This window comes from Aureobasidium subglaciale, assembly GCF_000721755.1.
Source record: "Aureobasidium subglaciale EXF-2481 unplaced genomic scaffold scaffold_10, whole genome shotgun sequence".
Classification (NCBI taxonomy): Eukaryota; Fungi; Ascomycota; class Dothideomycetes; order Dothideales; family Saccotheciaceae; genus Aureobasidium; species Aureobasidium subglaciale.
The window spans coordinates 59,753-82,622 of NW_013566985.1; the positions used below are offsets into that span (position 1 = coordinate 59,753).

A 22,870-nucleotide genomic window follows, 5' to 3' on the forward strand; every position below is an offset into this window, starting at 1 on the left:
ACGGTGCCTGGTATCGATTGCACGTGGGCATGTTGCTTTTGACGGCTCATGATGGTCTTTCGCAGGGTTCGATGCGACACGTGCCAAAAAGACAAGCTCTCCTTGGCTCTTGGCTTCGAGCTCTCCCGCATGACGGCAGTGGTATGCACGATTACACTTCCACCAGCCATTTCTTCGAGGCATTTTTGTTGAACAACGCATCCTTCGGCAATATTCTTCTCGCGAGCTTCCCAATGTAGCCCTGACGAGCTTGAATTCATGTACCGTGGCATCCGACATGGCGATGGTGAAGCAGTACAAATGCCTGCTTGCCGGCACCTCTTGTGTAGCGTAAACATTGTGTTCAAACGATCAAGATGCTCTCTTCCTTGTTCAACGTTGCCGCATTGGCTCTCGTGGCGGATGTAGCCTTTGGCGCTGCTGTCAGCAGCAATGTCGCAAACTCAAAGACTGCCGGATCTACTGCTTCAGACATCTTCCCTCCAGCAAGTAGTAAGTAGCACACGACGTCGTGTCAATGCAACAGTACTAACCCTCTGCAGCCAAAGTCAACACTGCCCTGTTCCCTGACGAGTCCGTTGTCGGCTTCCCCGGGCCTACTCCCACTGGTAAAGAGGCCGCTGCTGCCCAGACTGCTCCCATCTACCCATACAACTCAGGTGCCGCTCAGTCTTTCCCGCTGGCCGTACCTCAACCTCACGGTTCGTCCGGCTATGGCGACAAGTTCGACATTACAAAGTACTGGGGAAACTTGAGCCCTTGGTACTCGGTCTCGTCTGCCGACTATGGTCTGCCCGAAGCAAACCCACTCATCCCAGAGGGCTGCACCATCAACCAGATGCTCTTGCTGTACCGTCACGGTGCCCGCTACCCTACCAGTGGTGCTGGCCCTTCCACCTTCGCCCAGAAGGTGCACAACGCCACCGCTTCTGGCTTCAATGTCACAGGAGACTTGACCTTCCTGGCAGATTGGACTTACAAGCTTGGTGCCGAACTTCTCACCCCCTTCGGCCGCAGCCAGAACTTCCAGCTCGGTGTTGAATACCGTCAGCTGTACGGTGAACTGCTCAACAACTTCACCGAGCAGGATGCCCTCCCTGTCTTCCGCACTCAGTCGCAAGACCGTATGGTCAAGACAGCCGAGAACTTCGCTGCTGGTTTCTTCGGTGTCCCCGAGTATCTGAACCAGGTCAACATCGAGATCTTGGTCGAGAACTCGACTGTCAACAACTCCGGTGCACCCTATGAAGTCTGCCCCAACTCCAACATCGCAACCCGTGGTAGTATTGGAAGTACTGTAGCCAACAAGTTTGCCAACAATGCGTTCAATGCCACTCTTGCCAGATTAAACTCCCAGGTTTCGGGTGCTCTCAACTTCACTGCCACAGATGCCATCGAGATGCTCCAGCTTTGCTCGTACGAGACCAATGCTCTTGGCTACTCAAAGTTCTGTGGCCTTTTCAGTGAGGAGGACTTCATCAACTACGAGTACTACTACGATCTGGTAAGTTTTCCAAAGACCCGTCTGCATTACCATTGCTGACATGACACAGTCGTTCTACTACAACAACGGTCCTGGTTCGCCCGTCTCCGCTGCTCAAGGCAAGGGTTTCTTGCAGGAGTGGCTCGCACGCTTCACTCACACCTACCCTGACGCAACCTCTGCCCTTAACAAGACCTTTGATAACTCATCGACTTACTTCCCTCTGAATCAGTCAATCTACGCCGATGCTACTCACGAGGTTGTCGTGCTGGACACTCTTACTGCTTTCAATCTGACAGCCTTGTTCAACGGTCCTCCGCTCAGCGCCACTGGTAATCAAGGCTCCAACACCTTTGTCGCCAGCAAGCTTGTTCCCTTTGCCACCCACTTCACCACCCAGATCATGACTTGCCCTTCGAGGAACCAGACTAAGCAAATTCGCTTCCTGGTCAACGACGCTGTCGTTCCTGTCTCGGACTCACACGCTGGCTGCCCTGTCGACAAGGATGGTCTCTGTCCTTTCGACACCATGGTCAATGTTCTGCAGAAGAGAGTTGCTGAGATCAACTACAACTATGACTGCTTTGGCAACTATACCGCGTCTGCCGGTGTCAACTACAACGGTCGTGCTCCTAAATCCTAGAAACTTATGAGAAGGATCAGGATCTCCGAGGAGTGGCATAATAACGAAAAGTAATCAGGGAGAACTGGTAATCAGGGAGGACTGCCGAACATCATAGGAAAATTAGATGATGCTTGCAGGAACAATAAGCTTCGCTCTTTCTCAATGCTACGGACGCATGTGCACGTGACCCAGATTGCTTCCCCACATAAAACCATCGTTGTCCTAGATAAATCACCTGGGCTTACTCAACATCAAAGAATGGCAGCGCTGTCGTCAGACATACTCTAATAGAGTATGCTGCTGCTTACCTCGACCATGCCAGTCTCACTAATTTTGCCCTTGTCAACAAACAATGCCATAGCTTTTCGAGGATACACTTGCACCGGACCGTGACCATTACGTTTGCTTCACCAAAAACACTTGAACTTGCCGTCGAGCGATGGCTCAGTGTGCTTGTGGATACAGATGGCTTCCGATATGTTCAGCATGTCAAATTTCTGGCGCAAAACTTTTGGCAACATCCCTACACGGAGCAGTCCAACGACTGTGGAGACGAGCCAGTCGAACCTTGGAAATATTGCTTCGTAGACGGAAGGGAATCCACACCTGTTCAACAAGATGAAGAGTGGAACAGCCTCGCTTGTCTCATTGAGAAGCTGTCCAGGTTACGGGAATTGACATGGGGTTGCGGAGAACAAATACCCCCGCGTATCTTGAGGTACATCAATCGCGATCGACCTACACTTCGACTGCACATGCGAAACTTTAGGATGCGTTGTTTGTATCGACCTGCAGCGGAGCCGATAGTATTGGATCCCTACGAGGTGGAGCTGGCCATCTCTGCTTGCCTGTACAGTCTGGCTATGCATTACGACACTCTGGACGATCGTGGTTATGCCAATTATGCCGAGGATGCCATCAAGGACATGTTAGCCGGAGCAGCGCCAAATTTAAGCAAGGTCGATCTTTTCTGGGAATTTAGTGGGAGCTCTCCGTGCTTTGTTCAAGCTCTTAGAGGCCCTAGCCATCGGTATCAACGTGGAAGCCTCCCCTCATCCTCAACATCTATGGGATTTCTGCGACATCTCAATATCGTTGCCAGAGACTCGGCACTAGCGCTCAAAGAGTGGAGCACGGTCACAGACTTTCCCAAGCTGGAACATCTCGAGTTGCACAACTACCTCGAAGTTGACGCATTACTCTGGTTATCGTCATGTCAGCTTTCAAAACTCAAAATTCTCACCTTAAACTTGGGTCTTGGTGACGTGTGTGAATCGGTAACTGCCGCATTGAACCAGCTATCACTTGGACTATCTCTTTTGGAGGCTTTCAAGATCAGTGGACCGTACGAGAGCTCAACGATAGATACAGTACTTGAAAACCACGGCGTGCGTCTACGCCGATTACTGCTACCACGTCCTAGTATGGTGCCGGACGGACACCTGTCCGCAAATACAGCTGGCTTTACAAGTGTTGAGTTCATGCACAAGATCCATCGAGACTGTCCACAAATAGAAGAGCTAGGTCTGTGTTTACTCAGGTCGCAAGGTGATGTAAACGAAGTGGCCGTCTATCGCGCTCTGGGGACCATACCCTCTCTACGCAAACTACATCTATCACTCTATAGTCGGCAAGCTTTTACTTTCAGTTCCGAGTCTTGCAGACAATTCCACAATCCCCGGGGGATCGAGAAAGTCATGAGTCAGGAGGAGAGTACCCAACTCGGGGGGGCTCTGATTGACTTTGCCGTTGACGCGAATCTCGCAAGATCAATCTTTCACACTATCTCGGCCGCGAAGCCAGCGATTTCGCAGCCTCTAGAGTGTCTCACCCTATCTGTCGATGGAGCAAAGGAATGCGGTGGTTTTGGTGCCTCACACTTGACTGATGTGCTATCCTACATTGGTCGCTCTTGGTATTGTACCAGGAATACGAGAGACGACAAACTACATGAATGCTTTGTCACAGAGCGAGATCCAGAAGAAAAGCTGGACCGGGAATGGATGGACGAGCACGATAAAGATCCTATGCTGGAAGGCGTTGTGTTTGCACAGAGTGTCCGTCGCTTGTGGCCTGCTGCAAAGACGAAGGATTGGAAAAAGGTATGGCATAGTTTCGAAATCGACCTTTCTTGAACTTGTTGGAGCCCTCGAAAACTTGACTGCAAAGATATTTGGGACTCAATTTTCAAGATTGCTGGCCAAGCACTACAGAGACTCTAGAAACTCTTGTTCTTCCTCCGTAGTGACGCGTCCCAAACTCTCATTCCTCCAGGGAAGTCTCCCAAACCTCTCAATTGCGACAAAATGATTTTTGGTCGCTCGATCAAATATCACCTTGACATCACTCAGTCTCTGCGCCTCCTCTTCTAGCACCCTTCTACACTCCTTCTCTCCCTCATACCGCCCTTCCCCATCTCCTTGTACAAGCTCTTGAAGATCCTCAAATCTCGCCCTATGTTCCTCGACCATAATCTCTTGCATCTTCAAATCTACAGCATGTATGGACGGCGTAAATAACCAAATCCTGTACCCCAATTTCCATCTCACTTCTAGCATCTCATGAATGTTCAATCTGCGGGCTGTCATAACGATAGATGGTGCCAACGGGTCGATGAAGTCGAATACTTGCGCTGCTTCCTTGCCCCTGTAACAATTTCGCGTGAGCTGATCAAGGAGAATGATCAAATTCATCCAAAAAGTTGCAGAACATGGCTTCGCGGCTTCCAGAATCTGGTCGGTTGTGGGCTTTTGAGAGTAGATGACTGCGAGAATATGACTGAATTGTTTACTGCAAAGGTTTCTTTCGTCAACAACACAAACTTTTGAAGAATGAACAAACCACTGTGGCGGATTCGGGCAGCTACGTACAGACACTCTTCATCATATATATCGCTTTGGTCCATGAACCAGACTCGAACATCATCGGTGCTGGGGACGATTATATGGCTCTTGTCTGGGGGATGGGAGAACCGGAAGTCATGGACTGAGTTCGTGATGTCGGGGGGTGATGGTTTCGGCCAGCGAGTTGATCATCTCATGATCAGCCATTGCGATTTACTGTCAGTGGAAGCTTTACAGTATGTTGTTTGCTGCTCTGTTGGCATTACAGTGGTTTGTGGGCAAGTGGAGACGTCATAGCTCGCCCGCCATCTGGCTGCGGAGGTTTCTCCGGGCTTGCGGGAGTGTCGGTTAGCTACATACATATTTCGATAATTCATCTGACAGAGCTCGAATGATATTGTGTCGACATTTCGCCACAAAATTATGATTCTACAAGTCGTAAACCTGTACCAAGAAGCATCATTCCACAAGAAAGAAGTCTGATTGTTTCCATCGATAGCTGAACATGCAGATATGATGATAATGGCCAGTTCTTCCCAGCTTGCTATGTGAACCATTGTAGAGACTCTAGTATCACTCGTCTGACACCATCTTGTCCATCTAACATCTAATCTTCGAGAATGATCTTCAAAGCGTGCTTCAGAGACTCGCAGTGTGTGGTGCCTTTCACCTCACCAGATCTCCATGCAATCACTCCATCTGGTCTGACGAGCAAAGCTTCGCCTCTGGTAAGCTTCCAAGTCTTCCGTGCAAGCCCCTCTCGATCTTGGTAGGTCGATGTCATGTTGATTTCGCAAAAGTCGATTGGCAATATTTGGTCCTGCGATGCTTGTAACCACGGCGAGTCCTGTTCGGCGACAAAGAGAACGAAATTCTGCTTGATTAGGTCAAGACTTGACAAGCTTTTACCTGAGACGTTGAGAATAACATGAGGCAGCCTTCCTCCTGGTAGGACGTATGGGTCGTATGGATCTTCGTGGGTCTTGTTCGAGTTTTGGTTGTCTGAGAGGCAAATCGCGCCACAGGTGAAGCGGAGACCCAGTTCACAGATCATGTCGGATAGTTCAGGTAGAGACTTGGTTCCATCGGGGCTCTTTCCATGGTAGACTCGAGTGACAAGCCTGGAGAAGGCTTGCTCCATTGCAAACTCTGCTGCTGGCTGACGCTCTTGATCGTAGGTATCAAGAAGGCGCGAGGATGCCTTGCCACCAAGAACGAAGGCAAGTTTCCATGCGAGGTTGTAAGCGTCCTAGAAGATATCAGGATGGTTGGTTTACTAAACGCTAAGATGTCACCACTTACCGCAACGCCCGTGTTGCCGCCCATACCACCCGTTGGTGGCATAACATGAGCTGCATCACCCATGATGAAGACACGACTATTTTCCTTCTTGCCCCTGAAGGTTTCTGCCGTATACGCTGCGACTGACCAGTACGAGATGAACTGGATCTTCAACCCACAATCATCGGCATTGATGCCGGAGCAGTTTTCGAAAAAAGCGCGAGCTTCTTCTTCAGACACGGAATCTGGCTCAAATCCTTCTCGACTTGCTGCACGAGTGACAATCAAGAAACCTCCTTTACCACCAGCATCGAGACGAAAGCCCCCACTCACATCTTTGTTGTTGATGTAAGTCGTTCCATGGACCGCTCGAGTACCGAGATAAGGTACCAAGTCTGCTTTGAAGTTGATCGAGATGGCATTATTGATGTGTCCTGGTCCGCTCCACTCAATGCCCTCCTTTTTTCGTGTTGCACTTCGGTTACCGTCTGAGCTTACGAGGTACTGCGTCTTATACTTCTTCAGCGTGCCGTCATCGCCTTTGACAACTACCAGCACACCATCCGGAAGTTCCTCGTAATGTACCACGCTTTGACCAAACTGTTGCTGAGCTCCATAACTCAATGCATGTCTTCGAAGTATGGGCTCGAACATATTTTGCGTAAGCCAGAGTCGGACACTTGGAGTGACCTTTGCAACTTCTGCAGGATCGCTCTCCTGGAAGGATGCAAGTGTCTTGCCTTTGTATAACTTTTCCACCACAAGCATACCGGCATCAAGGTCGAAGTTTGATCGACTCTCCTTCACAAATGTCTCTTCGAGTCCTAACTGACGTAGTATCTCGACAGTGCGAAGAAGGAATAGTGCCGCTCGAGGATGAATCGCAGTCGAGGGGTGACGATCGAAGGATATGGAAGGGACGCTAAGTCCATGTCAGTCAGAATTCTCTCTATCTCTCCGAGAGAAGTGTTATACACACCCATGATGACCCAGTAGTAGTCCCATAAACATGCCAACCATACTGGAGCCAATGATAATGACAGGGACCTCATCCGCCTCCAATGGTATACCAGAGTGGTCGAATGTGGTCGGGAAATCGAACTGTGTTCTCGACGATCCCTTCATGGGAATAGTGTCATTGATCTGTGCAGCGTTTCCTGCCATGTTGAGTGTGGTGAGAAGAGTTGATGATAGTGAAGAGGTGTGACTACGGCGGGGTATATATGCTTAACACACCTCATTTGTCCGAGCTGTTGATCAACGCCCTTGATACTCCGGTCCCGCTTGTGACCGACAATGTCCGCTCCTCCTGGACGTGTGCGATGCTCTTATCTCATAGGCGGAAGGGACGGGACCGCGTCCGCTCGGGACCGCACGACCAGCGGGACCGCGAGCCCAACGGAACCGCAATCTATTTGCAGACACCCACCTTGGTACAAATATCAGGCGCTGTCCTCGCATCTTCAATGCGTTACAACCCCGTCTTTATCTACTCACTGGTAAGATGACTATAACGCTCCATGGATCAAGATTTTCTACATGCACACAGAGGGTGATGCTCGTATTGGCAGAGCTGGACCTGTCCTATCAACTGATCGACATAGACATGGGAAAGGGCGAGCACAAGGTAATGTTTCATGCTTTGAACTCCAGTCAGGCAATGCTAATTTCCTCCAGGCTCCCGAATATATCCAAGGATTTCATCCTTTTGGCAAAGTGCCAGCCCTCGTGGATGGACCTATGCAAATATTTGAGTCCAGAGCTATTTGCAGATACCTCCTGGCCAAGTACGCATCTGCCGGTTCATCGCTCTTGTTATTCGCTAGTAGTGCAGACTACCTAGCTACATTTGAACAAGCTGCATCTATCGAGTATTCGTACTTTGAGCCTAGCATCTCGATACTGGCCTATGAGATGATGTTCAAGAGGTGAGTGCCTCCAGCCTGGATTCTGTATATGGCCTTTTACGCTGACAATACGAAAAGGATGATGGGCCGCGGAGAACCTGATATTGCTGTGGTGAATTCCTCCAAGTCCAAGTTCGAGGAGGCTTTGGATTACTACGATAGAGTCCTGCAAAAGCAGACTTACCTTACGGGCAACGTAAGTGCAGACGGGAGCGAAGTGATCGCCTCTTCCCTTACTGATTCAAGGTGTCTTCTGTAGGAAGCTTCCCTGGTAGACATGTTCCATATCCCATGGCTTGAACTGGTCCCGCGTCTTAACATGGAGGGTATGATCTTGACCCGACCGAATGTTAGAGTTTGGTGGGACAGGCTGCAGCGGAGGCCTGCGTGGGGAAAGGTGTTGCGCGATTGTGCTCTTGAGAATGGACCATAGATGCAACTTAGATGCCTTGATCTGACTGTTATGCTGACCTTGGAAATTCATCCTATGCGTATACCGTAGGCTCTATGCGCAGACCATTTAATCCTGTTGATATACATGTATTGACCGAAGGGCCGAACGGAAGCGGAGCGGGGCGGCACAAAGCGGTCCCGTGTCCAGTTGTCCGCACTTTCGCTATCCGCTCTCTTATGCCTGCTTTTAGACCCGCACATCCATGGACATTATGGATGCATCTCAACCGAGTCCGACTTCAGCACGCACGAGTACCCCTCTCACTCGTGGTCACAGTTGTGCGCGATGTCAGCGACGCAAAATCAAATGTGACGGTACACAACCCTGCGCTTCATGCGTGAAAGCTGGAGTGGTATGTGATCGCCTTCCCGGAAATAGAAGGCCATCAGCGCGTATCATCGGAACTCGTAGACGGCTTATTGGTAGAGATACCGGTATCTCAGGTCTACAACATGTCATGAATGACGCATTGCCGGCTGAGCAGAATCCACCACGATCTCCCAATGGACCATGTGAAATGCGAGACGAAACTCAGGGACCTGAGTCAAGGTAAGTCATCTGTTAGATGTGAGGATCTACCAATACTAACACTTTCTCGACGTACAGTGATCTGTTTCGGGTCGAAGCCATTCTTTTCGGCAATTCCCTATCGACCTCTCAACAACAGCTGTACTGGCCGGAGCCAGTGCAAGCCTTCCAGCTCTGGCAAATCTATATCGACAATGTGAATCCAATCAGTAACTTGATTCATGTGCCAACGACTCAGAGACTACTGCTCGAAGCAACAGGTGTAGGGCAAGAAGATCTGAGTCCACAAACCAAAGCGATGCTCTCGACTGTCTATCTCACTGCTGTCGAGTCTCTCGACAACGCCACTTGTCTCCAGCTCATGAAGACTCCACGAGATCGTTTGTTATCAAAGTTGTTCTTCACGACCCAGCAAAGTTTGCTTCATGCAGACTTCATGGCAAAATCAGATCATGGACTGTTGCAAGCTTTTGTGCTATATCTGGTATGTTCTCTCCCATCTTGTTCTATCAAGAAAGACCGCTGAAGTTGACTCGAATGAAGCTAGCAGCACGCCAACATAGCGATCCACAAAGTCTCTGGCTCGTGATAGGTGTAGCAGTACGATATGCACAACGACTCGGCATTCACCGCGAAATTACACTACAAGAGATGCCCATCTTCAGAGCAGAAATGTGTCGTCGATTATGGTGGCAGATACACTTGCTAAACCGCCACTTCACCAACATTTGTGATGGAGTTGATAATACCGATTCAGCTCACATAACACTCTTTGACACCAAAAGGCCTTTAAATCTAAATGATGCAGATCTGCACCCAGATATGATGGTTCTTCCCATCGAAAGGCAAGGCTTGACAGAAATGGCTTTTTGCTCCGTACGCTACGAGATTGGTGATTTTGTGCGCCGACTCAGCAGCGAGAATTGGAGCCAGCAGGACAAAGTGATAGGCATCCATCAACTAGAAAAGACTCTAGAAGAAAAGTTTGCAAGCTACTGTGACGGGTCTATCCCGCTGCAGAGGGTGACAAGATGTCTGATCAAGACGACTGTCTACAGACTCTCTCTGATACACTGCCATGGTCTGCTCACAATACACGAAGATACGACTACAGAAAACAAGGTCCAAATCTTCGCCACCGCACTGTTGCTCTTGCAGACTCAGAATGCAAGTTGTAGTAACCCAATGCTGGATCGCTATCGATGGCACACAAAACTCTTCTACTGCACCGAAGCGCTCTTTCCTGTTCTTCACGGCTTGGCCTTTGATAGCCTCGATGAGACAGACGAGACGGAAGCTTGGAAACAAGTCTCGCTGGCGTATCAGTATAATCCGGAATTGCTGTCTGGGAAGAGTAATGTTTTGCACAAAGATTTGTGTACCAGTCTCTTGAAGCTAGTATCGACTGCGTGGAGTCGTCGACGATCGAGGGAGAATACGAGTACGGCATCCATACCACCTGATTTTGTGGATATCATGTCCTCTTATCCGACACTACCCGTAAATACAGAACTTCACGGCAGCTCGATAGCACCATGGCAAACGGATGCAAGCCTACAAGAGTCTTTCGGTCTTGAGCAACTCCCAAATGCAACGGCGATAGACAGCTCAAGCAACCAGCATTCCCTTGCAGACGACAATCAAGCATGGGAACATTGGCTGAACTTGTTAAACAACGACGCACTCTTGGACTTTTGATGACACAGCAGGACATCCTGGGTTCACGGCTTCAAGCCTATCTGCTATATCGCAAGGCTAGAGGCTTAGTCAGAACTGGCTGCGAGTTGAACAAGAATGCAATGACTTTTATGATAAGATTAGACCATCAAGCCTTCTTACTCCTCCGACTACCAGTCTTCTTCGTCTCTGGCTTCTTAGCTTCAGTCTCGACAGGCTTGATTTTGCCCTCTGCTTTTGCTTCAGCCCTCTTCTTAGCACCTCTCTTCTCAGCCTCCTGAATCATGTTCTCAGAGTATTCCCAAAGCTGTTTCTGCAACTCTTCGTCCAGCATGTCTCTTCGCACAGGAGCAATCTCGCGACATTCTTTGATAAGCCAGCCGCCGTTTCCTCTTCCCCATTGAGCTTCCATGGCGGCGTAGAGGAAGGATTGAGCACCTTGGGAAGGGGATTTGAGGATAATGTACCAGAGAGGATAGCAGAGGAGGTAGAGGAAGAGGCCGGTGAGAGAGCCCCAGGTGAGGTAGCGACGCATACCGGGGGTGCGAGTTTGACCCGGATCGACGATGATGACGCGGGCGTTCATGGGGTTCTTGTCGGGACGAGCGTAGACGGAAAGATGTTTCTGGAAGGACTGGGCAAAGGCCATCATGGCGAGTTTGGACGACGCGTATGCCGAGTATGGGTCGAATCTCTCTGCTCTTTCTTTCTGCCTGACTTTTGCGTCCTTGTTGCCTGTGACCGGAAGGACGCCGCCAATGTAGGAGCTGCAGGTTGCCATGATGATGCGGACATCGCGGTCTGGTGGCTGGGCACGAATAGCAGGAGACAGGATGCTGAGAAGGTGGAAGTTGGCCAGGTAGTTCAAGCCCCAGTTGATCTCGACATCGTCGTCGGTCTTTGTAATCTTTCCGCCCTTGGGAGTGAGAGTGTCTGCGCAGAGGATAATCATGTCGAGGCGTCTCGGCGGCGCATTGTCGACCCATTTGGTCGCGAACTGACGGATCGAATGGAGGGAGGTGAGGTCGACCTGGGCGGCCGTGACGAGTTCGTTGTTTGAGCGATCGCGCAGCTCTTCGATGTACTCGACCAAAAAGAAGTCGTCCAATGCGTGCTGGGTAAGAAGGACGAGTTGAGCGCCTCTTGTGGCCAGATCGCGCGCGACTTCAGCACCTATACCAGAAGTGCCACCGGTGATCATGACGACCTTGCCATGCATGGTCCTCTCGGACGTGTTTGTGGCTCCTTGGAACCATCGCCTGACCAGGTAGATGACCAGCACGGCGGGAAGGAGCTTGAGCAGCACAGCCGAGTTGGGCACTGTTTCCAGTCCATCCAGAATCGCCTTTTGTATTAACGGAACAGGCATCTTGTTGGTGTACTGGAAAAGGAAGGAACAAGGGGCCACTCGGAAGTGATGGAAAGCGAGGAATCATCGCCGCAATCTAAAAGCCGCAATCTCCGACCAGAATTCACAGGTCTGGCCACGTCATTGTCGTCGTCGTGCCTTCCACTTTGATGCTCAAGTCAACAATGTCGGATGATGATGCAGACTATTACAGTGTGCCGCTGAAAGACCAGCGATACTTTGGAGCAGGCATCAAACGTCAGCGTGTCCACTTCGTGCCTTCGTCGACTTCTGAAACTGCAGCGACATCCGGCACACCGACGCCCTCGGCCCTCTCAGCCAGCCAACGTTATCTGTCCATCGTCTTGCCCAAAGCCTCTTCTGAGCCCCCCATAACTTCTGATGTCACGACAGAAAGCACAGGACCGAAAACATGCACCGTCTGTAAAGCACAATATGAAGGCGACCAGGCCACGCACTGCAGCTCGCTTGTCCACCAGATCGCCCTTCCACACTCACATCCTCCTTCGGCCCTCGACAGAAACCGCAAAGGTCTCTCCATCCTGCAATCTTACGGCTGGAATCCCGACGAGCGACTAGGTCTCGGTGCGCAGAGAGAAGGCATCCTGCACCCCGTCAAGGCAAAAGAGAAACGCGACACCGTTGGTCTTGGTGTCAACCTGAAGCACGATGAGCCAACTCTCAAGAAGAAGAGAAAGATGGCCGATAAAGTGAAGCCTGTTGAAAAGTTGGACGCTGGCAAGGTCAGAAAGCTGGAGCAGAGTAACAAGCGCAAGCACAAGAGATTGCAGGCTCTGTTCTACTCGAATGATGAAGTTGACAAATACCTTGGAGCTGGATGAATTTGGCGCATACCGAACTTCACCATCTCTCTCAACCTCTCCGAGCTCTCATCAGCTACACCGACCGCACTTCTGTCACATCGCTTGACTTGGCCACTTCCTGATTACGCCACATTCTACCACCATCGGCTTTCTCATCCTCACGTGGCCGCATCCATGACCCGCATGAACTTCAAATCCCATGACTGCCTCCACCCTGACGAATCGGATCTTTTCGCCTAGCTTGGACCCCACGTCTACGGTACTCCAGTTCATGCACCTGATAACGTGCCGACATGCATGACTGGCAACGGCATGATTCTGTGAAGAAAGGCTTGCTTTGGGACACCTGACTCTTGTGTCTTGTCAAATGTCATGTACGTCCTCTTGCCATGTGGCATACGACCTTCTGCTTTGCTTCTAGTAGCGAGGCAGGTGATTCAAGCTTCATGCACTCTAGTACGGGCCGTCCCTCTTCTTATACCACTCAGTAGGTAGTCATGTCAAACTACTCTGTACCCAGATAAGTATTCAATCTCATGACTCTTATAGCCTTGCTACCTTAGCTCATCTTTATATTGGGCATTTGCACATACGTCAATCAGAAGAGTGGCATGATTGCCCTTATCACATGTGACTTCACACACACTCCCCATACGACAAGCCCAAGTTGGGGATATTTCCTGCAAAGGAGTTAGGAAAAAAGACAAAGGACATTGATGGGGAAGATGAAGTTCCCTGAAAGTAAGTAGTTGAAGAGATGGCAAGAGTTGTGATCAAAAAAAAAGGTAACCAAAAGACTAGGCAATAGAAAAAAGAACTATACGCATTGCAGAAAATAAAGATATCTTGCCGTGAGGCGTTATGGAAGATGTTTAAGAAGCCCCCGAGAAAAGAGAAAGGACGGAATATGAAAAAGGGATATCCCCAATATTTTCCTTCTCCTCCAAACGATAGACCAACGCAAAAGAAAGGTGAGTAGCCCTGTCCAAAAAATTGACGCCATGCCGGGGAGGGGTCCCGGTGTTGAAGAAGTCGAAAAAAAAGAGAACCTGGGTATTGTGGAGGGGACAAAAACGTTGAAAGTGAGCGACGAGATCATTTTGTGGTAAAAGCTGGTGCGCCGCGCGTAAAATGTCCAAGGGAAGACAAAAGCAAAGGGGGGTATCTTTTGCCGTTGGATAAAAAGCAGTTAAATCGAAAAGATGCCTGGCGCCGGTTGATGAGGGACTTCTGCTGTTGTTGGTTCTGATGGTGGGAGGTGTGATGTGATTGTGAAGATGTTAGGATGGGGACGACCGAGATGGATAGGTGGATCTTGTGCGAGCGCGTCGAGATGGTGGATATTGGCGTTGACGAGGTAGTAAGTAATTGTGTTGATCAATGATGTTGCGATGTTGGTAAGATATCGTGATGGAATCAATGTGAACGTGAAGAAGGCAGTGGTGATGTCGAGTCTGTTGTGTTTGCGTGATGCCGGTCAAGTTCGAGATAGGCAATTGGGTCAGAGAAGTAGTCGAGTCCAAAGTCATACCCCTCCTCATCTCGAAGAACGCAAGACATCCTCACAATTGGCATCAAATCTCATACCCCAAAGCCTAATCCCCGTCGTCAACTTCTCAGTCCTCTCCAACTCTCTATCCCTGCCAAAAATAGTCTCCACAAACTCTCTTCCCGAGTTGTTACCCATGTACAACTTGTCACTGCCACGATCTCTTTTCGCAGTCTTGAGCATATGCTTCTCACACACTTTCAACAACTTGTTAAACCTCTCCCAAAGCCTCTCTCCAGAATCCAAGAAGTCGTCAATCATCTCACGGTCATCACGGTGACGCACACGAGGCAAGCATTCCTCGGCACGCTTGATTTTGCCAGCGAGTTGAATTAGGGAGAGCCAGAGGTCACCGGCCATTTCTGTGATTGGTGTCGAGGGACCGTGGAAGGCGACGGTCCAGTCATAGATCCATTTTCCGAGACTGTTGGCGTCGAAGACGCTGCCGAGGAGGAGGATCGGCTCTTCGTTTGGATCCCAGTTTTTGAAGTTGTAGCCTGCTGGGATCCCTGCTGCTCGTGCGTCGCGATCGGTAGCAGTGGCGCGCTTCGGTGGTGTCTTTTGTGATTGTTGTTGATGTTGCTGTTGATGTTGCTGTTGACGAGGTTTTGGCGGGGCTTGTTCGCGAGGTGGTGCTGATTGTCGTGGTGTCGAGTATGAGGCGGCTCTTTGTTTTCTTGCTTGTGGCTCTGGTCGAGGCTGAGGTGTGGACTGATAGTAAGGGTGTTCATCAGCCTCGGAGTATTGCGGCGGCGGCGTGTGCTTGCGTGGGTCGCGCGAGTATGCCGGTGGAATCTCGTCTTCCGTCACATAGGCGTAGTAGCGGCCATCTGCATAGACATACGTCGTCGATGCGCGTCTTGCGCCAGACTGTGGTTTGCCTTGCCGTGGGTACCGATCACTTGAACTTACATGTTCAGGTTTGCGTGCATATCCGGAGTATTCGTACGGTTCTGCGTACGAGTAGTATGTCGTCTTTGCCGAAGGGTAAGAGTAGTCCTGTGTTGCTCGTCGAGTATGTTTATGCGCCGAGGTTTTTGGTGGAGATGTCGTGTAGTATCGTGGAGAATAGTATCCATAGCCAGGCGGTGGAGGTGTCGTAGATGATGTGTGATACTCGTAGCCCGTGCTACAATGAGGCCCACCCGTATAATGCGAATAAGGTGGATACATGTCGAAGTGGAAGAAAAAGAAGAAAAAAGAGAAATAAAAGGAGATATAAAACTTGTCAAACGAAGATCAACCTTCCGGCTTCTTATGGTCTACCGTCGGAGCCGGAAGCCTCTTCTGCTACTGCTTCTAAACTCGAACGATGTCTTTGTTCTTGTGCACCCAACATTTGGCTTCCTGCAAGATATAGCGGAGAGGAAAGAGGAAAGAGTCGTGTCCAGGAAAGATCTTCTCCCGGTAGGACGCGGATCGTTATTGTTCGCGTCGCAAGTTGTCGCAAAGGATCACCGGTTACAAGAACGGGAAGGGATTGGCTGACGTTGCAAGTATAAAAGCAGGAAATTGAACAACCGGGTTCGAGGGAGGAGAAGAGACGAGTCCACTCGAAGGCGAGAGAAGATGGCTGAGATGCAGGCCTCGCCCAGCACCTTGCACACGAATGCCTTGCGTGAACCGTTCCTCACAATCTCGCCAGAGGTGCGGGAATTTGTTGTGGCTGGGAGGGGAAATGTCTGTGCGTGGCTGCCGTCCGCGATTTCATCAAACTTGATAGCGATCCAAGATATGCCCTCTTTCTCCTTTGACCAAAAGAATGGACAGACTGTTTTTCCACTCGTAAATGCAGTCGACGAGTAAGAAAAAGGGGGGTTGTGATCGTCTCTTGTCTCTTAGTTGGAGACCACACGCCTAAAGAGCAAGCCCGGCTACGTGCAGATGCAGCCCAAGAACAGCAGAATCTGCCTAACCCTTTGCACGTTGTTCCTTGATTACTCCCAAGGATGCATCATGCATCAGCTTCGTTAGCGGCCGCCAATCTAATCCTTGCAGTACCCCCGTCATCCTTCTTGATCCTGCCGAGATGAGGACTTTGAAAGGATGTTCCAACAGCTCGTGGCTTCCGGTAGGTCGGGTTTTGTGATGGGAAGCACCACACAACTCAAATCACACAAGCGAATCACTTTCTTCTAGTCTTTCCACTTGCCTTCCAATGATTTCTCTCAATCTATCATGCTGCCTGGAATCATGTCTTTCAAATTGTTTCTCGAGAATGAGCGCGTCAAGTGACTACCACGCGCGAGCAGCCGCAACAAGTTTCGTGTCTTTCTATTGCCCGGTGCTTTGAGGAGGCCGGCTCGCGCGTGGCGTGTACGGTGAGATATGATGATGCAGAACGCCACAACTGCAGGAATGATCCGGTTCGTGACAGCCCAATACGGCAGCCAGCGCATTTCGCTTTCCGCTCTCACTTTGCTGGAGGCCAAATGGTTATTGCTGCCCTTGGGTTGCAAGCCTATTTGTCCTCGCCAAAGTTTGGGAGGGTTGGTTCATGCAAACTCCCTACGCTCAAAGATCTGTTTGCGCTGCCCTATCCAGTATAGTCTTACTTGAGCCTCCTATCTTGCCTCTTATTAAATTATATAGCAGCACGTTTTACGAGGACATGGCTCCGGGGGCGGGAAGGGCCAACGTCCCTCTTCCTGTCAAAACCGTGCGCCTACCATTCTTTTTTGCACCCCAGAGTTTCACTTTTCTCCAGACCTCTCTTGCTGTTGGTGTGCGGTGCGTCTACCACATTTCTCGAGTAGATTGCGATATCAAAACCTTGCTTGACCGCTCAAGTTCGTCGCTGGGCGATATCCGCCAACATTAACATCAAGGACGCTTTCGACATCCCAACAGCAGAAAGAAATGCACTCGACTGGTCAAAACTCGGGCATCAGTCAAGACAGAATTTCTCTCTTGTTCTGCTAGACCCGTTGGAAGGTACATTGTACATTGCACATATCACCGGCGCGTAGGGCCAGACTGCCGTTGATTGGACGGCTAGTAGGTTTGATCCCGAGTTCCCCTATCCATGCCACCGGTATACTCCCTCGCGTGCCGTGATTGGCTTTATGCAACACAACCTTGCATGGAACAAGGGTTGCTCGGCTGAGTTCGCTCCCAACATGAAATATGCGTCCGAGCCCAAAAGAAATTTGAAGGGCAACTCTTTATTGTCGTCTGTTTGTTTGCCAACACTCACCGCCAACAATAGCTTCTTCAAAACCTATGCGGTGAAGAAAGATGAGAAGAGGTGAGCAGAAAGGCAAACGGATGCTAAAATTGGCAGTATTGAGTGGAACTCCAGATATTGCAAAGATACCGCGAGATATCGTCAATTCCGTCGTACGGTCGTATGCATGTGTCATTGGTCTGAGAAGTATGCCATTTCTTCCAGACCTTTCACAAGAGGTCGAGGGCCCGCTGACTCATTTCGGTGCAGCAAGGGAGGCATGCGTATGTCGCACGGGAAGTGAGCAACATCTTTCTGGAGTCGCATTGCTAAGCTTCTCACTGTACGAGTAGATGCATACTGATGGGGTACTCGGAGCGACATTTTACTGGACGGTCGTGAGGTGATCGCAAGAAGAGGGGTCGAGATGCAAAGACGGAGTACCAATGCTTGTCGTGTCATGGGAGATTCAAGTGCACCGGGACCCAGATACTCGAAATTGCGCAAACAAACAGCGAGCAGGGTGGTATGTTGCAAGATTGGAGTAACCTCTGACTGTCTGACTGTCACTCGGCTTGATCAGCCTCGTGACGGTGACGAGGCAGATTACAAGAATGACTTGCATGAGGGCAGGTCTGGCCGAGGCGCGTGGTGATGTCGCACAAGTTTCCTCCTAGTGCAGGAACAAGAAAGAAGACGTGTTGATCAAAATGAAGGATCGCTTTACCCCAGCTCGAAACAAGGGAGCTCTGTGGGGTTGCCATTTCTGCAAAAGACATGACCAGTCGGCGTAGATCGTTTATACAGAGACAAGAAACGGGTCGCAAACTGAGCACATGCAGAATGACATGCATAACCAGCCAGCCCTTGACCGAGTGCCTTATGCTCCGTCACGGCCATTGGCTTCCAATCAACGCGATTCTGAAACAAGATGCAAGAGAAGGCATCTCTCCTGTTGCCCTTGCATCAACATGGGCGTTCATTGACATGTCGCTTGCTCATGTGGAAAGACTGATTCAGCAATTGGAAAGGCATGAAATTTCCGAACGGGTATACGCATAAGTAGGTCATATCATCATAAGTCATTAGTCTCCTCACAGCTTTGTCCTTCCTTCGTCGGTTGTGCGCCTGACAGGCAGACGCGGGTTGATCCTTGAGGAATCGCTGGGACCTTGATCGGCCGGGTCTGTGGGCGAGACGAGGTTTGGTTGAACAGACTGCAGGCGAGCGTTTGTCAACCAGCCGACCTGTCGCATGAGCGCGCTAAGCTGAGCACCTTGGTAGGCCAACTCGTCCTTGAGACGCATGTTCTCGTTCAACAGCATCATACTGAGTCTGGTATCGACTTCGTGGATTGTGTTTGCTTGACGCGAGACCTCTTCGCGCAGGTTTTCATGCAGTGAGAGGAGGTGCTGTGTCGGCGATGCGTGAGGCTGGAAGTCTTCGAAGTCTGACAGCTCGAAATCGGCGAGATTGTTTGCGAAATAAGACGTGTCCTCAGGTGGAGCTGCTACTCTCTTTTCTTGCTGTGGCTGCATCTTGTAGTAATCGAGGTCTTGTTGCAGGGTTGCTAGCTTCTTCTCTTGCAGCAGACGGGCTTGGTCTTGTTCATCTTGACGTTGTTGTTGAGCGGAAAGGTAAGGGGCGAGTTTGGCCAGGGAGCACATGAGGGCATGACTCGGTAGATGCTTGCGTTTTGTGTTGAAGGGACAGCCGAACTGGCGAGCAGGACAGGCGGCATTCGTCTCTGGGCAGTGAAGGGCAAGATGGGTCTTCTGGTAGCGGTAGGGTATCGAGGCGGCGCAGGAAGGGCATGGAACATGGTGGTCGGCGCAATCGTTCCGCCAATGGGACTGCGGGAGACAAAGTTAGTTAGGACAGGGAGGGGGACGGGGATTGGACGGACATCAAGATCTTGCACGGTCATGTTCTGACGACAGGCGAGACAGGCCACTGGCTGGTGAAGACACTGCGCTGCGTCCTTGCGCCGTACCTTCAGCTCGCATTCAGGTTGTGGACAGTCGACCAAGGTGTATTGGCAATAGATGTTGATGTGGTCGACCAAGTGGCCTCGCTTGATTTGCTTGTCGCATCCCTCGGCTTCCTTTGGGCACTTGACGACGAGCTCATCCAGCATGTTGACCAAGAGCTTCGATGCCGATCCGGAACCGTTCAGTCTTCCAGCTCGGCGACAGATTGGGCAAGTGCCAGAGCGTTGATTCCAGCTGCTTGTATAATCGAGACAGTCGCGGCAGAAGTGGTGATCGCAGTCCGACACGACGACAGGGTCCACAAAGGCGCTTCGGCAGATGGGGCAAGAGAGGTTGTCATCGTATGTCGACACATAGTCGAGTGCCCGAAAGTCGACTTCTCGCTCCTTCATGGCGCATTCAGGAGAGACAGCAAATCTATCTTGAAAGATGTCAAATAAGGAAGGAACAAACCATCCGGAGCAAGGGAAGGTGCCTGCACGCTGTATCAAGGGTCCCCCCAGCTTTGGCGCTTGTCGGCCCCGCTTCTGACTGCCCGCTGCCGCTGCCGCTGCCGATCCCGCCTAAGCCCGTCATCGGCACTTCTGTTTTCTCTCATTGGCTCAAGCATTAATATCATTGACATTAGAAATCAATTCGTTTACCAGTGCAGATCATTACTTCTACTTCTGCTGCTTCTTCAGCATAGCATCCACCTCCTCTCTCGTCGCTGGCATGAGCGCATTTGGCGGCGGCGAGTTCTTCTTCTTGAACTCATCCGACATTTCTCCCATCGTCACCCATTCGACACCCTCGTGCTTGTTGATATGTTCAATGATCCTTTCATGCATCAACAAAACATGCGGTCTTCCACTGACATCCGGGTGAATCGTCATGGGAAAGACGAACTCGTCGTGCTCGCGGTAGAAGTAGTCAAAGTGGTCCATCCAGAGTTGTTCGACATCTCTTGCGCTGACCCAGCCATGACTGTTGGCTGCTTTCTTGATGAACATCATGGGTGGCAGGTCATCGATATACCAATTCGCTGGGATCTCGACAATGCCAGTATCCTCGCCCTTGACTAGAGGCTTCATCCATTCTTCCGCCTTTTTGCTGTAATCAATCTTGGTCCACGAGTCGCCTGTAAGTAGCATGTCAGTCGTGTGCTCTGAGGCTTTTTACGGAATTGAATGTGATACCTGTACGTAGCCAGTACATCTGACAATCCTCGTGGCTCATTGAGTGGTCGTACTCGATGCCGTAGGAGAGCAGCAACTCTGCACCCTCGCGGCTAGTCTCCCACCACGGTGCAACACTGCCCTTTGGTGGCTTGCCACAGAATTCTGTCAACATCTTGTATGTCTTGTCCAGAACATCGCGTTGCTGGTCGATTGTCATGTCCGCCGGGTTCTCATGGCTGTAACCGTGGAGTCCAATCTCGTGGTCTTTGTCTCGGATTGCCGCACAATCCTCGGGGAAGGTCTCGAGGGTATGCCCAGGGATGAACCAGGTAGCCTTGATGTTGTATTTGTCGAAGAGCTTGAGCAGTCGTTGGACACCGACTGTGCCAGCAAAGAGTCCTGTACATCGCCTTGTAAGCATAACTCCCGAGGTTCGAGAAGGGAGAACAGTTACCTCTGCTGATGTCGCTGGTGGAGTCTTCACCACCGTATGAGCCCAGCCATCCCGCGACTGCATCAATGTCGACACCTGGAATATCTGTTCAGCAAATCTCTCTCACAAGCTTCGAAGCCAATCGTACCGTAGCTGACCAAAACTCTCTTCTTGCCCATGTTTGCTGTGTGCTTTGTCGTAAAACGTGTGAATAGTGTTGAAAGGACCAAACCGGTTGGAATCTGAGGAGTGGTCGGTACTGACTTCAAGTACCAGCCAGCTCAAGCCCCCCGAGATCCAACATTTGCTAATTGTTTGTAGCTCATAGCTCTCGATAAGGGTACCTTGATAATTAATTGAGGGGTCGACTGCGTCATCTGCCGTCCTCGGCCGGCGTGGCACGAGAGGGGTCCTTACCCCAAATCTTCTTGGGCTGTACCCCAACTTGGTTGGAGTAGTTCTAACTACGTGAAAGTGATTGAGGCCTATATACGACACATTGTAAGACTGATCTGTCAAAATCCCTTGATGCCTGGCACAGATGAAACTACTGATCAGGCGACGAACGCGACATGTAGGCTGACATCTGCTGGAAGGCGATGCTGTCAGGACAACCCTGTACGACACCTTCACCAGAAGACAACTGTGGCCAGAGGTCAAGAACACAACCTTAATCTACCGGAATATCAATACATCAGATGGTGTAGATTTATGTGCTACTGAAAGCCTGTTTGACTTTGAAGCTGGCTAGGAAAGAAAGAAGAAAGCGGAAAGATGTCTGTGACCTATGGCACTTGGGATGTGCGACATCAGAGTGCACGTCGCGCGCATGCACCTAAAGCTGGTAGGGCCCGCGCTATGATCTTCGTTCTGCAGCCCGCAATCCTCACTATCTTAACCTCTCAAATTCTGCTCCAACTGCTTGTGACACTTGTCGATACCCGAGACTACATGCTACTCCTTCCTAGCTTCAGCAATCAATCCCTCTAAGTCAGTGTTATCTCCACCCATCTCGGCATGAAGACTCAAGTTCTTCTCCAACAAAGCGCTCATCTCGTCCATCTCCTTCTTTGCGACAGACTCGGTCTTGTCTTCAGAGATGACCTTTTCCTTTGCGACCATCAAAGCTCCAATCTCGTTGCGAATCTGCTTGTTCAGATGAAGAAGCGAAGTAGTGGTGTCAATGGCAGGATTAGCGTTGTCCTTGACGCCTGAAGTCTGGACAGCAGGAGCAGGGGTAGATGTGGCAGGCTCCATTGCTTGGAGCAAGATATTTGCACGGATGTCTGTTGGCAGAAGCGTGAAGGACGATGGAGGAATAGCGTGTGCTGTGTTGGTGTCAGGATTATGATGCGCACAACGAGAGATTGAAATGGTGTAAGAAGAAGAGGGATGGGAACAATGTGGAGTAGGTGGTAGGACGTACTGTATGTGGGAGATCTTTTTTTCTTGATGCCGCTGTTGGTTCTGTCGCGAATGTCTTTGGGGGGAGTTTTGAGCGTAGCGCGGAGATGGTCTGACAGAACGGGTGTGTCAATCGTTTCGATGTCATTGCCGTCGCCGCTCATGAGAGCGTCGCT

The 22,870-nt window shown here is 50.4% G+C and overlaps 11 protein-coding genes across 11 annotated transcripts; 5 read left to right on the plus strand and 6 right to left on the minus strand.

The window, feature by feature from the left end:
- Nucleotides 1-356: 356 nt before the first annotated feature.
- On the plus strand, nt 357-2,126 carry AUEXF2481DRAFT_46949 (uncharacterized protein; the record flags this gene model as incomplete). Its single annotated transcript, XM_013488436.1, has 3 exons — nt 357-492; nt 543-1,504; nt 1,554-2,126. 3 exons carry the CDS (start codon nt 357-359, stop codon nt 2,124-2,126), a joined length of 1,671 nt encoding a protein of 556 aa, XP_013343890.1.
- Nucleotides 2,127-2,381: 255 nt separating this feature from the next.
- On the plus strand, nt 2,382-4,279 carry AUEXF2481DRAFT_210415 (uncharacterized protein). Its single transcript, XM_013488503.1, has one exon. It carries the CDS (start codon nt 2,864-2,866, stop codon nt 4,241-4,243), a length of 1,380 nt encoding a protein of 459 aa, XP_013343957.1. The 5' UTR covers nt 2,382-2,863; the 3' UTR covers nt 4,244-4,279.
- On the minus strand, nt 4,200-5,199 carry AUEXF2481DRAFT_39772 (uncharacterized protein). The gene is made up of 2 exons (XM_013488373.1): nt 4,979-5,199; nt 4,200-4,898 (listed from the first exon to the last, which is right to left on the minus strand). Exons 1-2 carry the CDS (start codon nt 5,011-5,013, stop codon nt 4,316-4,318), a joined length of 618 nt encoding a protein of 205 aa, XP_013343827.1. The 5' UTR covers nt 5,014-5,199; the 3' UTR covers nt 4,200-4,315.
- Nucleotides 5,200-5,337: 138 nt separating this feature from the next.
- Nucleotides 5,338-7,458, minus strand: AUEXF2481DRAFT_39773 (uncharacterized protein). The gene is made up of 3 exons (XM_013488374.1): nt 7,212-7,458; nt 6,254-7,154; nt 5,338-6,200 (listed from the first exon to the last, which is right to left on the minus strand). The coding sequence occupies exons 1-3, from the start codon at nt 7,394-7,396 to the stop codon at nt 5,559-5,561; spliced, it is 1,728 nt and encodes a 575-aa protein (XP_013343828.1). The 5' UTR covers nt 7,397-7,458; the 3' UTR covers nt 5,338-5,558.
- A 228-nt stretch (nt 7,459-7,686) lies between these two features.
- Nucleotides 7,687-8,716, plus strand: AUEXF2481DRAFT_39774 (uncharacterized protein). Its single transcript, XM_013488375.1, has 4 exons — nt 7,687-7,859; nt 7,910-8,160; nt 8,218-8,335; nt 8,399-8,716. The coding sequence occupies exons 1-4, from the start codon at nt 7,737-7,739 to the stop codon at nt 8,570-8,572; spliced, it is 666 nt and encodes a 221-aa protein (XP_013343829.1). The 5' UTR covers nt 7,687-7,736; the 3' UTR covers nt 8,573-8,716.
- Nucleotides 8,717-9,416: 700 nt separating this feature from the next.
- AUEXF2481DRAFT_211725 (uncharacterized protein) lies at nt 9,417-10,883 on the plus strand. The gene is made up of 2 exons (XM_013488504.1): nt 9,417-9,605; nt 9,669-10,883. The coding sequence occupies exon 2, from the start codon at nt 9,773-9,775 to the stop codon at nt 10,817-10,819; it is 1,047 nt and encodes a 348-aa protein (XP_013343958.1). The 5' UTR covers nt 9,417-9,605; nt 9,669-9,772; the 3' UTR covers nt 10,820-10,883.
- A 63-nt stretch (nt 10,884-10,946) lies between these two features.
- Nucleotides 10,947-12,167, minus strand: AUEXF2481DRAFT_4864 (uncharacterized protein; the record flags this gene model as incomplete). The annotated part of the gene is made up of 1 exon (XM_013488253.1): nt 10,947-12,167. The coding sequence occupies one exon, from the start codon at nt 12,165-12,167 to the stop codon at nt 10,947-10,949; it is 1,221 nt and encodes a 406-aa protein (XP_013343707.1).
- A 164-nt stretch (nt 12,168-12,331) lies between these two features.
- AUEXF2481DRAFT_4865 (uncharacterized protein) lies at nt 12,332-13,009 on the plus strand (the record flags this gene model as incomplete). Its single annotated transcript, XM_013488254.1, has 1 exon — nt 12,332-13,009. The coding sequence occupies one exon, from the start codon at nt 12,332-12,334 to the stop codon at nt 13,007-13,009; it is 678 nt and encodes a 225-aa protein (XP_013343708.1).
- A 1,519-nt stretch (nt 13,010-14,528) lies between these two features.
- AUEXF2481DRAFT_4866 (uncharacterized protein) lies at nt 14,529-15,713 on the minus strand (the record flags this gene model as incomplete). The annotated part of the gene is made up of 1 exon (XM_013488255.1): nt 14,529-15,713. One exon carries the CDS (start codon nt 15,711-15,713, stop codon nt 14,529-14,531), a length of 1,185 nt encoding a protein of 394 aa, XP_013343709.1.
- Nucleotides 15,714-18,800: 3,087 nt separating this feature from the next.
- AUEXF2481DRAFT_4867 (uncharacterized protein) lies at nt 18,801-20,089 on the minus strand (the record flags this gene model as incomplete). Its single annotated transcript, XM_013488256.1, has 2 exons — nt 18,801-19,559; nt 19,613-20,089. The coding sequence occupies 2 exons, from the start codon at nt 20,087-20,089 to the stop codon at nt 18,801-18,803; spliced, it is 1,236 nt and encodes a 411-aa protein (XP_013343710.1).
- A 192-nt stretch (nt 20,090-20,281) lies between these two features.
- AUEXF2481DRAFT_79696 (uncharacterized protein) lies at nt 20,282-21,652 on the minus strand. Its single transcript, XM_013488479.1, has 4 exons — nt 21,439-21,652; nt 21,312-21,386; nt 20,876-21,256; nt 20,282-20,817 (listed from the first exon to the last, which is right to left on the minus strand). The coding sequence occupies exons 1-4, from the start codon at nt 21,467-21,469 to the stop codon at nt 20,360-20,362; spliced, it is 945 nt and encodes a 314-aa protein (XP_013343933.1). The 5' UTR covers nt 21,470-21,652; the 3' UTR covers nt 20,282-20,359.
- Between the last annotated feature and the right edge of the window lie 1,218 nt (nt 21,653-22,870).